The 16,304-nt window shown below is 40.5% G+C and overlaps 1 protein-coding gene across 1 annotated transcript in view; it reads left to right on the top strand.

Annotated features, from left to right (window-relative positions):
- tox3 (TOX high mobility group box family member 3) overlaps nucleotides 1–16,304 on the top strand; it is a 71,695-nt gene that overhangs the window by 28,358 nt on the left and 27,033 nt on the right. The window contains exon 2 of the mRNA XM_054771191.1: nucleotides 12,397–12,462. Within this exon, the coding sequence (XP_054627166.1) occupies nucleotides 12,397–12,462 (66 nt within the window). The remainder of the gene's footprint in view (nucleotides 1–12,396; nucleotides 12,463–16,304) is intronic.

Raw genomic sequence — 16,304 nt, 5'->3', positions numbered from 1 at the left:
TTATGAGGCAACCGGATCGGCCTGATCTCGTGGCGGAAGCCGATTTTATCCAATTTGACCCGATTTTCAAAATGTAGCCAATCGGCAGCCGATCGGGACAACCGTAATGTTACCCAAAATAGTAGACATAATAACAGAACATAAGACATATGAGATATAAATAAGACATATCATAGACTTATTTACAAGTTAGCACCGGGAGAGTTGTTTTTTCTGGACAGTGTACTTCCTGCTGTGGCTATTGTCTCATCGATGTAACATTACTGACACCTACCAGACCAGTGTGGAATACTACATATCACGTCTTTGAATGCGTCTTCTGAATGCCTTATTTATGTATTTTCAATCATTTAGCCATTTTTATGCTTGTAAATGCTTTAGGCCAAGAGTAGGAAACGTTTGATTAAATATGCATATTTTTTAAGCAAATAATAGGCCGTAGTAAACCACCAAACAGTGATCATTTTTCAATTAATTCATTTTGAAAACCTGTTATAGAGTGAAGCTGAGAAATTCAAACCGCAAAGTGGCGAGGGACTACTGCATTTGACGTTTCAAATGGTCATAAGTATTTTCTTTCACACAAATTTGAATATGCCATGGGGCAATAAGAAATGAGCTGTGTCCCACAAATGGCCCCTGAGCTGCACTTTGGACACCTCTGCCTAAGCGGATCCCGGATTGTTAACGGGAAAAACATTGCATTTTCAGTATAAATCAATCAAACATGACAGTCTACTCTGTGATCATTCAAAATATTGGTGATGGAGGCCCCCGTAAGACCCTCACAGTTGTCATGGTTACATCTGCAAGCACTAAAGACAAGCAGCAGTTTGTCAAATCTCATTCTATGATGCATTAAATGAAATCCTACAAATACGCGCACCCCCTGGCCGGTTTGTCTCATCAATCTCGTCTTGTACGCCGCATCTACCGAATATAACGTCAGCCCAGAGGAATTACAGCATAGCAACAACAGCATCTTTTAACAACGCCATAAAGACGCCTATAAATTCATTTGCTTGTTTTGTTAGTGAATCTTGTCATTTATGACCGAATGAACCCTAACTGCTTGGTTTGTCTTGTGTCTTGCATTAACATGTCAATATGTGGCGTAAAAGGAACTCAAACAATAGCAACGTGAGTTTAAAGTGCGCTCCCGTGTTGCACAAAGGCAGGTCTTGCTGCAGTGACACTGTCTAGTCAGTTGCTACAGCTGAGATAATCAACACGCACGCTGAACTAAACTGAGACCTACTGTTTTTTTGCTCTATAACATTCACACTTCCCCTCGGCGCCAGCTTACTTGAAGACCAGCACTCGTAATAGTGGAAGACAGTGCTGGGCCGTCGGAGTAATGATTTTAGCTTTAAACTGAATTAACTATTGATTCCGCAGCGGCACATCAGAGCGCAGCTTGCAGAGCCCGCTGCGTGGACGTGCTGGTTTTTGTGGAGTTACTTTACAAATGGAGCGCGGCACACATAGAAGGAAATGCGGTCGTATATGTCAGCTCAGCACTGCATCCGCGGTAGCCCTGCTGGGCGTGAATGGGCCCTGCGAGGGCCGAGGAGGCAGCTGTAGAATGTTTCTGCTGAATGAGCTTGTATGACCAGGGGAAATCTGCTATTGTGTCCCATCAGGATACATTGGATTTTTAGCCGTTACATATGTTTGTATGTTTTCCACCAAACCGACAGTTTGATTCGCATAAACCCTCATCAGGCTTCCGTTTCCACCACAGAGTTTTTGCCTCTTTTACAGAGATCCCGCAAAGTAGCAGCATCAGAGTCGAAACTGAAGATCATTTTACCATCTTTTGCCTTTCAAACACAACCCAGCAAACAGTGTGTATGCCTCAGTCAGATAATTTGATGCATGACAACAGTGCCAACGTGTACAATTCTTGCCGGGCTGACTGCGGCAATTGCTTTCAACACAACAGATGAGAGAAGTGAGTGTTGGGTGTACTGCACTTTTTTTTTATGAATCCTGCCCATCATCCACAATCCTTATGTGAGACATGAGTACACGTCTTTCCAATTTATGTGCCTCTTTGTGGAGGCGGGCCTACTAGTGAGTGGCTACAGAGGGTTAGCATTTAGCTTTGTGAGGCAGCATACGCTAACATGAATGAAAGCACAGAAGCGATGGTTTCTAAGGCAAATGCCACACCCCAATGTGGGAATATTTCGGTTTTAAACAGAATGAACAAGTTGAGCGCATGGACACCGACAACCAACAGTTTTCTCAACCGACAAAAAACTACTGATGGAGGTGCCCCGGGCAGCGGAGCCTTCGTCCCGACAGTCAACGCTTACTGAGGTGATCGGTCGGCAAATATAAACAAAACAGTACAAAATAGTGCACGCTCACAGACAGTGTCGCGCTCTACATTGCAAAAGAAATGCAACCATTCAATACGGTTACATGGCAAGCAACGTCTGTGTCCAGCCAATGTGGCTCACACAGATACACTATACTTGTGCAAACGCGCATCTTGCTGAGACTTCCTGGTCGTCGGTTTTAAGTTTGGAGCCAGTATCCACTGCTTCAGTTAGTCCGGATGTTTAGTTGGTAAAGTGTGGAATCTCAAAGTTGACCAACAACCTTCGACTGTACACATACAAAGCATAATTTATAAACGAGCATTAACGTTTACAAACTCCAAGGCCAATGCAACCTAAGCCTTAGTAGTTGATCGCAGATACACTGATCTTTCAGCATAGAGCGGTGTCAGAAATTGATAAAATAAAAACTGCGTATTGTTTGATACAGGGGTCGCGGAAACAATATTGTTGGTCATGCTGTGTAATAAAAAATAATAATTCAGCAATACTTTGGTTGCATTATTTTTAATGCTTTGAAGAGCTATTTTTCATAACCATATTCAATGTATATTCAATGAACTGCTCTCCTGGGAATAATGCAATATGGGAAGAAGTTAAAATAGTTGCTATTTTTTTTTATTTTAAACTCGTCTTGTGTTTTTCTTAGCGTTTTGAGTGTTAAGCTGCTGTGTGATGATTTCAACCTTATATCAGGGATGACACTGTGAGTCACATTTCCCGGCGATTTCCGATGGGTTGACAAGATTGTCGTGAGTTCCCTAAGAGCTCACAATTGTGATTGGCTCCTGCCAATCACTGACTTGCGAGCGGCACAGTGTTTAAATAATTAGTAGTATTTCTGAAACAGGACATATCAAGAGATTAGACCATAGTCACAAATTAGCCGCACTGGTGTATAAGCCGCAGGGTTCAAAGTTTCAGAAAAAATGACTGGAAATGATGGTATTTTAGTTCATTTAGCCATTCATCTTGAAAAATGCTTAATTTTAATTTTAAATAAAATTTGCATACATATGCATATGTTTTTGATCAATATTAGGCCACAGTCAACCACGAAATAGCGATTATTTATTAATTAATATATTTTGAAACACCGTGATAGACTGAGGCTGCAAAATTCCAAGCACAAAGTGGCGAGGGATTCATGTATCATAAGCAATTAGAGGATGGCCTGTGGGATTCATGGGGTCATCTACAGTTATGCATTTATAGCGAACAAATCGCAACAATTACATTTTGTCAGCTTAGGACGAACACCTTTAGATTTTAGATGCTAAAAAAACACTTTGACACACTTTATCAGAACCAAGACTCAGCTGTGGGCGGACATCTGCCTTGAGTGATTTGAGGCAATAGGGAAATGGAGTTATTTTGGGGAAAAATGCAGATGGTATAATGATATAGGATGGTATAATGATATATAACAGTTATGCAACTCTGCCGTCAATCCTGGCCAGAGCTTGATAGGAAGTGAAATAAAATAACGCAAAGTGAATGACTGCGTGTTTTAAACCGCACTGCTTTTTCTGTACTTTTTTATGGTGAAAACCGCGGAACATATTAGCATAAATGTCACGTTTCCAGACAACCTTAGGCAAAAGGCTGCGGTTATTGCGCTCAAGCTCAACTGCAAAATCTCATGTCAGCAGTTTGGGATTTTGGAACTAAGAGGGTCTGTGATTGAATTAGTTTTGTGGTTTTCAGTCAGGGAGCAAGAATGTTCAATTAGCTAAGTTGTTATGACTTTGTAGCTTTTTTTAAAACGGTTAAAGCTAATCTGGAAGAAGAGCTAACTTTTTGTTGCTGTCCGGCCAAGTGTTTTTTTTTTTTCTGTAATTTGCTATTCTGCTGATGATTTTTATTCCATTTGAACACATTCCGACATTCTGTGCACTCTTACCGCTCATGTTTGCCCATCAGATCTGTGTGGTTACTCCATTATATTTGTAGGTGATGCAGGGTCATATTGGTGCAATATTGTGTTCACCTTGAGGTTGAAATAATTTTGTTTGGGATAATAGCTGCAAAACACCTTATTTCCCAGCGGAGTTAGTTTTCATGCTCGTATTCCAACGTTGGGATTTCAAAGAAGAGCCGAGAAAGCAGAGTGGGGGAGGAAACAAATCAAAATTGACACAGCAAAATGAAAAAAAGGGTATATCAGATTAGCTATAGGAGCCTGTTTGTGTTTAAATAGACACTGGTTGTCTTTTCACATCAGGCTGAGCAGTCATGTAAGCTTGTAGTACTCTCTTATTGAAGAAATGTGGTGTTTCTTCTGGATGGGACATAAATACACTACTAAGAGCTATCAACCACAGCTGCTAGAGGCTGCTTTTTTTCGATTAAATCTTGTAATGCATTTTTCTTCAATGCATGCAACATCTTAATATTTAAATTCAATGTATATATATATATATATCTCAGTTGCAGCAAGTTTTCAACTTACCATAAGCATTGTACTAGTATGGTATAGTACAGGGGTGTCCAAATTTTTTTAATTGGCCCCAGACACAGTGTAGAAGTAAAATATAGCAGTTGCGGCAGAATGTGAAGACAAACTTATTTTTTTGCATGTTTGTTACACTTACACGTTTCAGATCATCAAACAGATTTAACTATGGGTCAATGACAACACAGCTGAACACAAAATCCAGTTTTACATGAAACTTTTTATTATTAAGGCAGGAAAAAAATCCAAACCTACATGGCTCTGTGTGAAAAAGTGATTACCACAGTGAGAGCCATTATCCGCAAATGGAACAGTGGTGAACCTTCCCAGGAGTGGCCGGCCAACCAAAAGGACCCCAAGAGCGCAGCAACCACACATCCAAGAGGTCACAAAAGACCCCACAAAAACATCCAAAGAACTGCAGGCCTCACTTGCCTCAGTTAAGGTCAGTGGTCATGACTCCACCATAAGAAAGACACTGGGCAAAAATGGCCTGCATGGCAGCGTTTCAAGACAAAAACCACTGCTGAACAAAAAGAACATTAAGGCTCATCTCAATTTTGCCAGAAAACACCTTGATGATCACCAAGACTTTTGGGAAAACACTAATTTCAAAAAAGAACATCATGCCAACAGTAAAATATGGTGGTGGTAGTGTGATGGTCTGCGATTGTTGTACTGCTTCAGGACCTGGAAGATTTGCTGTGATAAATGGAACCATGAATTCCAAAAAAACCAAAATATCCTGAAGGAGAATGTCCGGCCATCTTTTGGTGACCTCAAGCTGAAACCAACCTGGGTTCTGCAGCAGGACAATGATCCAAAACACACCAGCAAGTCCACCTCTGAAAAAGAAGACTTTGGAGTGCCCTTGTCAAAGTCCTGACCTGAATCCTATTGAGAGGCTTTGGCATGATCTTAAAAAGGTGCTTCATGCTGGAAAACTCTCCAATGTGCCTGAATGACAACAATTCTGCAAATATGAGTGGGCCAAAATGTCTCCACAGCGTGTAAGAGACTCATTACAAGTTAAACGCTTGACTTCAGTTGTTGCTGCTAAGGGTGGCCCAGCCAGTTATTAGGTTTAGGGGGCAATCACCTTTTCACACAGGGCCATGTGCGTTTGGATTTTTTTTCTCCCTTAATAATAAAAAGTTTCATTTAAAAACTGCATTTGGTGTTCAGTTGTGTTGTCATTGACTAATACTTATATTTGTTTGATGATCTGAAACATTTAAGTGTGACAAAGATGCAAAAAAAATAAGAAATCACGAAGGAAGCCAACACATACTTTTTCACACTTTTTTTTCACACCACTGTTATATTTTTCTACATTTTTTTTTCTTAGAATTTCTACATAATTAAAAAAATATAACGGTCTTGGTGTAGCTGGTCACGTCATTTTTAATTACAGAGCCTTCATTGTTTGCGCTGACCCATTTTACCATCAGCTGCACGGCCCGCCCAATCATACTTAATTTCATCTGGCATTGGACTTCATCACCGTGGACATGAACACCAAACTCCTATTCCAGAAAAAAAAAAACAAAAGTAAAAATCTTAATCTCCACTCAGGACTTTGGCCCCGGCTGCTCGGCGACACGAAACAGCTTTTAATGGTGAAGATTGATACAGGTGATGGGGGATGTTTCTCGATGTGGTAGTCCTCTCGCGGTTCTCCGTGGAGATTAGCCACCACCGCTCTTAAAGGGGCCCCCTTGAAATAACCCAATAAAAACGCCACGGGGGGGGGGCACTGTCACAACACTAATTATCACTCTGACTTAACTCGATTGAGTTTTCCCTAATGAAGATCCCAATCGATGTCTGAGCTTTTCTGTACTGGTCTCTGAGGTTTGTTTTTTATGACGCGTGGCTTACTGATTTATAAACACTTGCATGCTCATGAAGTTGTCATCTTCATGAACCAGTCATGTGCGTCATGTTGGCGTAATTGGGTTGACTAGAAATGTGCACAGAATGGGCATTTGACTGAATATCCTTCATCGACTGTGAGAAAATGAGTCACATTTTTTAAGGAACTATTTTCCAGAATGTTCTGAACTCCTGTTTCCCTGCCAGCGTTGTATTGAGCATAGCTGACGCCCACATGGATGTAGCTAAAGTCATATGGAAAACGTCATGTATAAGTAATTGTGTTGACTATTCATGTCATTTAGAGATGCGTATGGAACCGTCAAGGAGGGAGAGGCATTTGAATAAATATTCTTTAACAGTTATTTACAACAGTGGTACCTCTGTTTCTGTTATCAATTCGTCCGAAGCAAACCGAAACATACTAAAATTGTAACAATTCTTCCCATAGGTGTAAGGTGTAAGAAGGAGCGGTTCCGCAGGTCCTTCATACTGACCGCTGTCAGGCTCTACAACACCTGTACCACCTGAACCATGTTGTAGTCAATATGTATTCTTTACACTGTATTCTTTACTTGCGTATCTTGCTTGCTGCTGTAACAAGTGAATTTCCCCGCTGTGGGATAAATAAAGTACAAATACAAATACAAATACATAGGAAATAACTTAAATCCAATTAATTGGTCCCAGACATCCAAAAATATTAACAAAATTATATTATAGAGAATAACTAGAGTTTTACCTGCAGAAAACATCCATCCAGCTTCTATGCCACTTATCCTGACTAGGGTGGCGGGTATGCTGGAGCCCAGCTGACTTTGGGCGAGAGGCGGGGTACACCAGTCGCCAGTCAATCGCAGGGCACATATAGATAAACAACCGTTCACTCTCACATTCATACCTATGAATAATTTAAAGTCGCCAATTAACCGAACATGCATGTTTTTGGAATGTGGGAGGAAACTGGGAGTACTCGGAGAAAACCCATGCACGCACACGCACGGGGAGAACATGCAAACTCCACACAGAGATGCCCAACGGAGATTGGAACCCAGATCTTCCCGATCTCCTGACCATGTGGCCAACATGCTAACCACTAGACCACCGTGCGGCCACTGCAGAAAACAATTCGTCAATTGATGAATGAAATGGATAAATGAACATTTAACATCACTTTAACATTTAGTGAAGATTCTTGGGGCATTGGAAAACCGTATTTGTTTAAAGAATGATCTGAACTCCTGTTTCCATGCCAGTGTGGTATTGAGCATAGCTAATATCTGCATGGATGTAGTTCGTTGTCACGGACTGTAGCTGTTGTTGTGTTCCTCTTTTTTTTTTTAGACAACAAAATTGTGGCCCAAAGCCACAACGCCTCCGCTGGTTTCAGCTAAGTACTGCTATCCAATTGTGTATCAGTTGCTGAAAGACACAGTTAATGGTGGCAGTGGCTCAGGGGGTTGAGCAGTCACTGTTGTTGTGTCCCTGTGCAAGACACTTCACCCACCTGGCCCCAGTACTGCCCACACTGGTGCATGAATGTGAATGAATGTTTAGTGGTGTTTGGAGGGGCCGTATGCGCGAATTGGCAGCCATGTTTCCGTCAGATTGCCCAAGGGTAGTTGTGGTTACAGATGTAGATTACCACCACCAGTGTGTGACTGAGGAGTGAATGACTAATGGGTTCACTTCATTGCGAAGTGCTTTGGGTGCCTTGAAAAGCGCCATATAAAATTGAATCCATTATTATTATTATTAATCAACAGTTACCGTATTGAACCAAATATGAGATCGTATTGAAAAAACAGGTCATCATCAGTATAAATGGGGTCTAGAGATACAGATACTTAAAAATCAGCGGGTTCTCCTCAAGCTTGATGTGTCCGGCGTGAGCATCCTGAGCCTGTGGTGTTTTCAGAGGCGTTAAAGTGATAGAAATACTGCAAGACCAGAATATATATATATATATTCATATATATATATATATATATATATATATATATATATATATATACAGTATATATATTTTAAATCCTCTTGGAAAAGACAGGTTATCCTATATTCGGGGTCTAGTCACTCATACTGTACATGCAAACTAACAGGTGGCACCAAATGGTTTCACCATAAAGCAAGTCAGAGCTTTTCTTCCTGTCACTTCCATACACAGTGACATAGAGAGGTGTGTTAAAGGTTGTTGTATCTACATGTGCCCTGCGATTGACTGTTATCCAACAGCAGAGGCTGAGTAATGATGCAAATTTTAAGATAATGGTGCTTAATGAAGCAGAGTCATGAAACAATTATTGAGCAGCTGCAGTAAAAAATACACACCATACAATATAGTTGTTGAAAAATGGTAAAGTGCTGGTTGTCCAGTTGTCTGTCGTCGGTCCAAATCATAGATTCTTCTAGGCCTCCGGTCGCTCCTGGCAAACTGTTTGCACCTATCCGACGCCGCGGTGATAGGAACAAGCCCCGGCCTCCGGGTGTCATCGCAATGCTGGTGTTTCAGGTGGCTGATGAGGTTTCATGTGTTGAAACAAAATATTTTTATGTTTTCATCATGGATTGTTTGCAGAACATTTGGTGCCACAAGCATGTGAAATATTTTCCTCTGAAATGGTGAAGAAATCCCACTCAATCGACACCATGTTCGTTTACAAGTGAGTTTGCACACATCACAGGCAGGAGAAAAGGAGCGCTTGATTTCCTCATCACCGGCTTACAGCACAGTCTGGATGATCTCATTGGACCTCATTGGAGCGTTTTTTTTTAAATTATTGGTTATCGGCTTTATCGGTATGACGTCATAATTCTTTATATCGTCCCGATATTTATCGTGCACCCCTAATAAAAAGTATATATTAGTATATATAAGTATTCATTTGATTTTTTTTTCTTTTTAAAAACAGTTTTTCCAAAAAACGGTCTTAAAAATTAGAGGTTGTCTTATATTTGGGGTCATCTTATATAAGGCATTTCTGCAAAATCAACAGACTTTAACTTAACAGTCAATTAAGAAGTTATGTTTAGCAAAAAAAAAAAAAAAAAGATTTCCTTTGTCAGTGAACCTTGGTTGTGGGCCCTGTCTTAAAAATGTATAGACAGTCTTGCGCCATCATCTAAGCCAATGTTCCTCCTGCTCGGATATCTCTCAGACCCCAATTTGCTATCTCAGGGAAGGAGTAGCACACTTCCGAGATAAGTTCAGCTCTGGGTTAATTACCAGATGAGTGCCAGGTCTCCGGGTTTCGAGTCGGTGTCGTACAAATTCCTAAATTCCCGTCGACCGAGGGTTCAGTAGGGCATCGTCAGGTATGATGACACCAGAGCACGCGAAACCACCTGCTCTTGACAACTGCTTCTTTGGCACTGCTACCCGTTGATGCGGAACGCTGTTAACACGGCTTCTCCAGCCTCCCCTCCCTCTCTTTCTCTCTCCAGGGCACAGACTAATTAATGGATACCATTCCTACTTGATTAGCCCAAGTCCTTTCGGTAATTACATTCACATACTAACCGCTCGGAATAAAAGGAGGACAAGAAAAAAAAGGTAACAAAAGGCTAGGGAAATATATTAATGCACTTCTCCGTCGGCTCTGATCTTAATTTGTTTCCGCTATTGTTTAGCCCCGCTGCAATAGATAAGAGGTCATTTTATTTTTCCCCCCTCTTCATTAATTCCTGGTGATGTTTGAAGAGACGTCTAAACACACAATAGACATGCCTGGAAATGGGAAAACTTTTTCCACAGAAGAAACATGTCATGATTCTTCTACCAACCCCCCCTTCCCCCGTCACAATTGGGTCGTGCGTGGGTCGGGCCTGCCTGGCTCCCCTCGCTCCACACAGAGGTGCATTGTGCTGCAGCTGCTGGCCCATAATTCTTCATTCTATGTCCTATTGTTCCGACCTTTCACCACGCTTCTGTCCCCAAAGAAAGGAAGTGGCTGCCACTTTTGCAGCAGGCTATACGCAGGGGCGGGATAGGGCGTAGGGGAGGTGGGGGGTGTTGGAGGTTGTGAAAACATGTTATTTCTTTGCAAAGTGCTTGGTTTTTAATAGCTTATCGACTGTCTTAAACACTTTTGTGTCTTCACAGTGTGGCACTCACCGCCGACCATTACTCTAATACAAGGGTGTCTTTTTTTTTTTTCAAGGGACAATACTATCGGAAGTAAACTTACAGTCGTCAGTGTACAGGTTGTGTGGCAGTATATATGTACTATCCACTGAAAATGACTCACAACACAGACATTATTGTCTAAAAAGCTGCCAAGATAATCTTTTACATGGTGGTGGTAGCGTCATGACCTGGGGCTGCATGAGTGCTTCCGGCCCTGTGGAGAGCTGCAGTACATTAAGGATAAAACATGAAATCCAACATGTATTATGACTGATTACTCTAAATTGTATCTGAGTAACATTTTTTATGGTATTGTCCCTTGAGGAAGTGGAGCGGAACTTCGCTTTTTGTCGTTAATCACTTCCAAAAGGTCCAATTGAAGCGTAAGACAACCGAATCAATGTTTGCCATAACAAATAATGTAAATCCAGTTACTCCGTTCAGGCACCCACAAATATAAACACAAAACACATTTTCTAGAGAATCATTACAGTTTTACATGCAGAAAACAATGTGAAATACATATAAACGACGAATTAATGGATAAATGAACATTTAACATGACTTTTAGCTTTATTGAAGATGAGCAAACGCATAGATGAGTGGACTGTTTCATTCCAGCTCGTTACAGACTTAACTTCAAAGAGTAAACGGTAAGAGCTGTACACTTGCTTACGTGAACATCATTGTAAACTTCAGCAGCAGGCACAATCACCGTTATATACACTGGCTTGGCTCACTATCTGTTATGTGTCTCCGTTAAACCATGCCCCCAGCAACCTGTGTTCAGTAAGGAACCTTTACATTACAATCCTAGTCTAACAGATGCTACTTTGGTACTTTGCTATGAGTTCTTTCTTGAATTCAATAGTGTTTTTCAGTGTGTCTGAAAAAACTAAATCCTACAAAAACCAGGGCATATGAAAATCGAGGTTTCACTGTATACTGTAGGAAATAGGAAAGGCTGGACTTATTTATGCCACTTAGTAAATGTAAATAAAGTTGTTAGTTCATTAAGTTTTCACGGTAGAGGAGCAATATTTGAAACGGTGCCAAGTTTGTTGTGTTGGTCTTTATGTTTTATGAAATTACTTAAGGCATATGCTGGTGTCCACTGTTCGCTTTGTTTCCCACATTTGCCATTTAAGTGGTTGTGGTTTGAATGGCCTTTGGTGTTCTTAGCTGTAGGCTGACGTTCTTCCGGTTTTGTGGATGTACAGCTTGTGTTTTCTTTAAATTTGAATTTTGATGATCCAGTATTCCACCCAACCACCTCTGGTACCACGACTCCCAGGTTATGTGAATTTAATAAGCTGCTACCCCATCTTGATACTTTACCTTTGTGATGCAAACATCCATTAACTGTCACGCCCAAAAGAGCAGATTGTCATCACCTGACCTTGTTTGAATCAGCCGGGCTCTCTCCGTAATCAGTCAAAGTGGCAGCGTGTGAGCACTAAAGGCGGGTCAAGCCAGTGTGTAAACATGCAGCGGCAAGTGTTTTTGAGTGACAGGTGTCTACTGTGAAGGTGGCAACTCGATGGAATCTCAAGAGCAGCGTGGTGATGGTGTTTTGTCTCTTCTTTTTTCAGTTCCAAAACAACAACAACTACATGAACATGTCTGAAGCTAGCGGCGCCCTGCTGACTGCTGGCGACGTGAGTATCCTGTCTCTATTGACCCCTATTTCAACTTTCAAAAGTTCCTGTTAACTGGAAATGCACTCTTTATAGTGGGGGGGGAGGCGTTGTTTGCAAAATGGAAAGAGCCAGTTATTTCCGAAAAATGAAAATGCATTAGAGTAGAGCACTGCTTTTTGCAGGGGTTACCCTCCTGGACCACCAACAAATGGGGGAAAAAAATATCTTTGTTTGATCCTCCCCCCATAATGTCCTGCTAGCTTGACTTTCATGTTCTCCTCCAATTATAAATCAACATTTACAAGAAAAGTTGTAATTAAAGAACCCTACCTTTCTCTCTTCAATTACCAATGTTCACTTGCGGCTCCGTCCAGTTTTCAGCCCCAAATATGCGTCACACGCTTACGCAACACATTTAAAAGTTAAATTGGATGATATGATAATGCAAGATGATGGATGAACAGATGGAATTTGCCTGGTCGTCAGGCTAGAGCTAGAGGCTATGCAAATAATTGTAAAACAAAACAAACAAAAAAACAGTGTGATTTAAACAGAGGCTCCCTTTTGCTGGCGATGGTTCAGTATCATTTTCATTCAACTGAGCCTTTTCATTGGGCCCCATTCTATGAATAATAGATCTCTCTTTTCATTTCTTTGTGTCTCGTAATTCACTATTCCAAGGACGTGGGCCAATATAATAAGTCATATAGTCTCTATACTTTTCACCGTGATCAATCCCAGTTAGTCCGTCTCTCTCGGTTATTTTTTATTGCCTGAAACAGTCCTTCCTCATCTTCCTCGTCCTCTGACCCAGACACAACACCGCAGACCGTCCTCTATTGTGTAGGACTAACTTCTAAAGAGCTGCCGTTGATGCGATCTGACTGCACTTTGACGTTTTAGAAATACGAGGAGAATGAATGCCTGGTTTGCTACAAAAAAAAAGAGTTCCTCTATTTATATCACCAAAAGCCAACATTGCTAGAATGACAGCCATAGGATTCAGGTTTTGGAGGTTAAAACACTGTAATGTGATACATCCTCCATATCCACAGGTCATAATGAAGCACGGTGACCTCCTAGATGTGAGCGCCCACAGTTCAGGAAGAAGGGATTGGGGGAAAGGGGGGGAGGTTGGTAAGATGGGGGGGATGCTCCTTGAGTTTAATAAAGAAAAGGAAAAAAAAAACCAGGCAAGCTCATTTGCACTTTATCAAAAGGAACAACTGTTTCCAGTGTTTGGGCACAGATGGTTCTGCTCCTCGATCTGGAGGAGAGAGGGAGAGATGAAAAGGCAGAGGAAGGACAAGAAGCACTGGAGAAACCTACTTACCTACCTATTTAAACAGTGATAGAACATTCTAGAAGAAGCTTGTTTATGTGGCAAATCCACATTGGGTGGAAATATATACAACAAATAGGTGTGTTTTAACAAAACTATCTTTCCAGTTCCAGTGTATAAGCCGCTACTTTTTTCCTAAACTGTGGACCCTGCAGCTAATTCATGGCTAAATTCTAATCTTGCGACATCTCCTTTACTTCAGAACTACTACAAATGTTTTAAATAATCTACTGTGCCGCTCGTGAGTCAGTGAGGAAATCACGCGCTATCAGTGCACTCACAACGAGCTTGTCGGCGCATTGGGACTCCCAGGAGGTCCATCCATTCATCCATCCATCCATCCATCCATCTATCCATCCATTTTCTATGCTGCTTGTCGGATGGAGTCTATCCCAGCTGACTTTGGGCGAGAGGCAGGGTACGCCCAGGACTGGTCGCCAGCCAATCGCAGTTCACATATATACAAACAACCATTCACACGCACTTTAATGTAGCATGCATGCTTTTTTAATGTGGGAGGAAACCGGAGTACCCGGAGAAAACATGAACATGCAAACTCCACACGGAGATGTCCAACGGAGATTCGAACCCAGATCCCAGGAGGTCATTATATATACACACGGTGTAATCTTTTAAGAAGACTTTACTAACAACACTAACTCCATCACACAGCAATATAACACTCAAAAAGTGTACCTGACAAATATACAAACATGTACCAATGTGCGTTCAATTTCATTTACGGTACTCAGAAAACTTCTTCAGTGATTACTTCCAGAACTTTGAACTTCAAATAAGACATTGTGATAAAAAGTACTCCTCCCATTCCGCATGAAAGTGGCTTTTTACTATGTTCAGCTCATCCACTCTCTTTCTTAAGTTTAGAAAAAGTAAATTAGAGGCTAACTCGGCAGCTCAGTAGCTTGCTAGAGCTTTGCAGCACTTGGTGAGGTTGTACGCACACGCATGGTGACCCATGTGTCAGAAAAGATAAGATGTCAGACTGGCTGTCCTATATGTCAATCAAGTGACACATGGATGGATGATAGGCTGATGTATATTTTCTTAATGCCATGCGATTGACCCACGCTATACCTTCACAATATACTCGCCTATCACCCCCTGTAATATATTATGGTTCTGTTGACATAAAAACATAAATATAATATTTATATATAAATTTATCATGTCGTGGTTCGCTAAAACTATTTCATAACAATATATAATCTTCAATTATTCTTTATTTACCCATTCTTTTTGTTACCCAAAATAAAATATTTATTACAAATAATTAAATGAATTATACTATATTTCTTACTCATAATTAATAAAATGTTATATGAATTATATTAGGCTAATAGTTACACTAAACTATTTCATAAAAATGCACTAGTAAAATAGTTTGTAGGACAAGCGGTACAGAAAATGGACGGCTAGATAATAGTCTGTGTTAGTCAATGACAATGACACTATAATACTGGTAAATAAAAGAAAACGAAAAATATATCGAAGAACTTAACCTCTTGTTACCCCAAAGAAAATATGTATAAACATATACTGTATAATATTATACTGTATTATAATATATATAATATATATAATATATATATAATATATTATATGAGGATATTTGTGTTACCCTAAAATAAATACCGCATAAAAATGTTAGGCGACCAGTCGTGGGCGTACCCTGCCTCTTGCTCGAAGTCAGCTGGGATAAGCTCCAGCATTCCCCGCGACCCTTGTAAGAACAAGCGGTATAGAAAATGGTTGGAAGGATGGATAATATTAAATACAAATATTTAGTATGCACACATATACATTAGTATATTTATTTTGGGAAATTTATTTCTTATTGTAGGTATTTACCCTTAAAATGTTATAATACAATGACAGTTTTTGACCTAAAAATACTTATATTTGAAGCAAGTGAAAGCACCATTCACAATAAATGCAATAACCTAAATAATAAATGTTATCAAATTGTATTGAGTGAAATATGTTATGACTTGTCAAATGTGTAGTCTCCCTTTCAGCCATCCCTGAAAAAAATGCTATATTAACCTAGGAGGTAAGCTGCAATGGGATATGTTTTTTATGATGATATCTTTCATTTAGTATACAGAGATATTCTGTGTCCTGAACACGGATATAAAGCTTTCCATCTCACTACAATTGTTACACACTCCTAATGTACTACATATCTTTTGTGCGAGAGGAGAGTGCTTTTGCATCCACTCTGCTGTTTTGATGGCTGCTGTATCATTTACCTGAAGCACTTAGACGATGAGATAAGATGACCTGGCCATGCCTGCTAAAGCAGACATCCTTGCAGGGAAAAGCTTTGATAGAAGTAAAGGATACAGTCCACTAAAGATTGTCTTCCACTAACATGTATCACTTTACTCAGCCAATCACATTAGAGACAGCTAATGAACTATAAATATGTAGAAATGGACTACAAATGTGAAATGATGTTGATGAGGGGGGTTCGGGTAGGCTGTCTTGCCTTGCTGAT

The sequence above is a fragment of the Dunckerocampus dactyliophorus genome, chromosome 3 (genome assembly GCF_027744805.1).
Source record: "Dunckerocampus dactyliophorus isolate RoL2022-P2 chromosome 3, RoL_Ddac_1.1, whole genome shotgun sequence".
NCBI classification, from domain to species: Eukaryota; Metazoa; Chordata; class Actinopteri; order Syngnathiformes; family Syngnathidae; genus Dunckerocampus; species Dunckerocampus dactyliophorus.
This window is presented reverse-complemented; position numbering and strand designations above follow the sequence as displayed.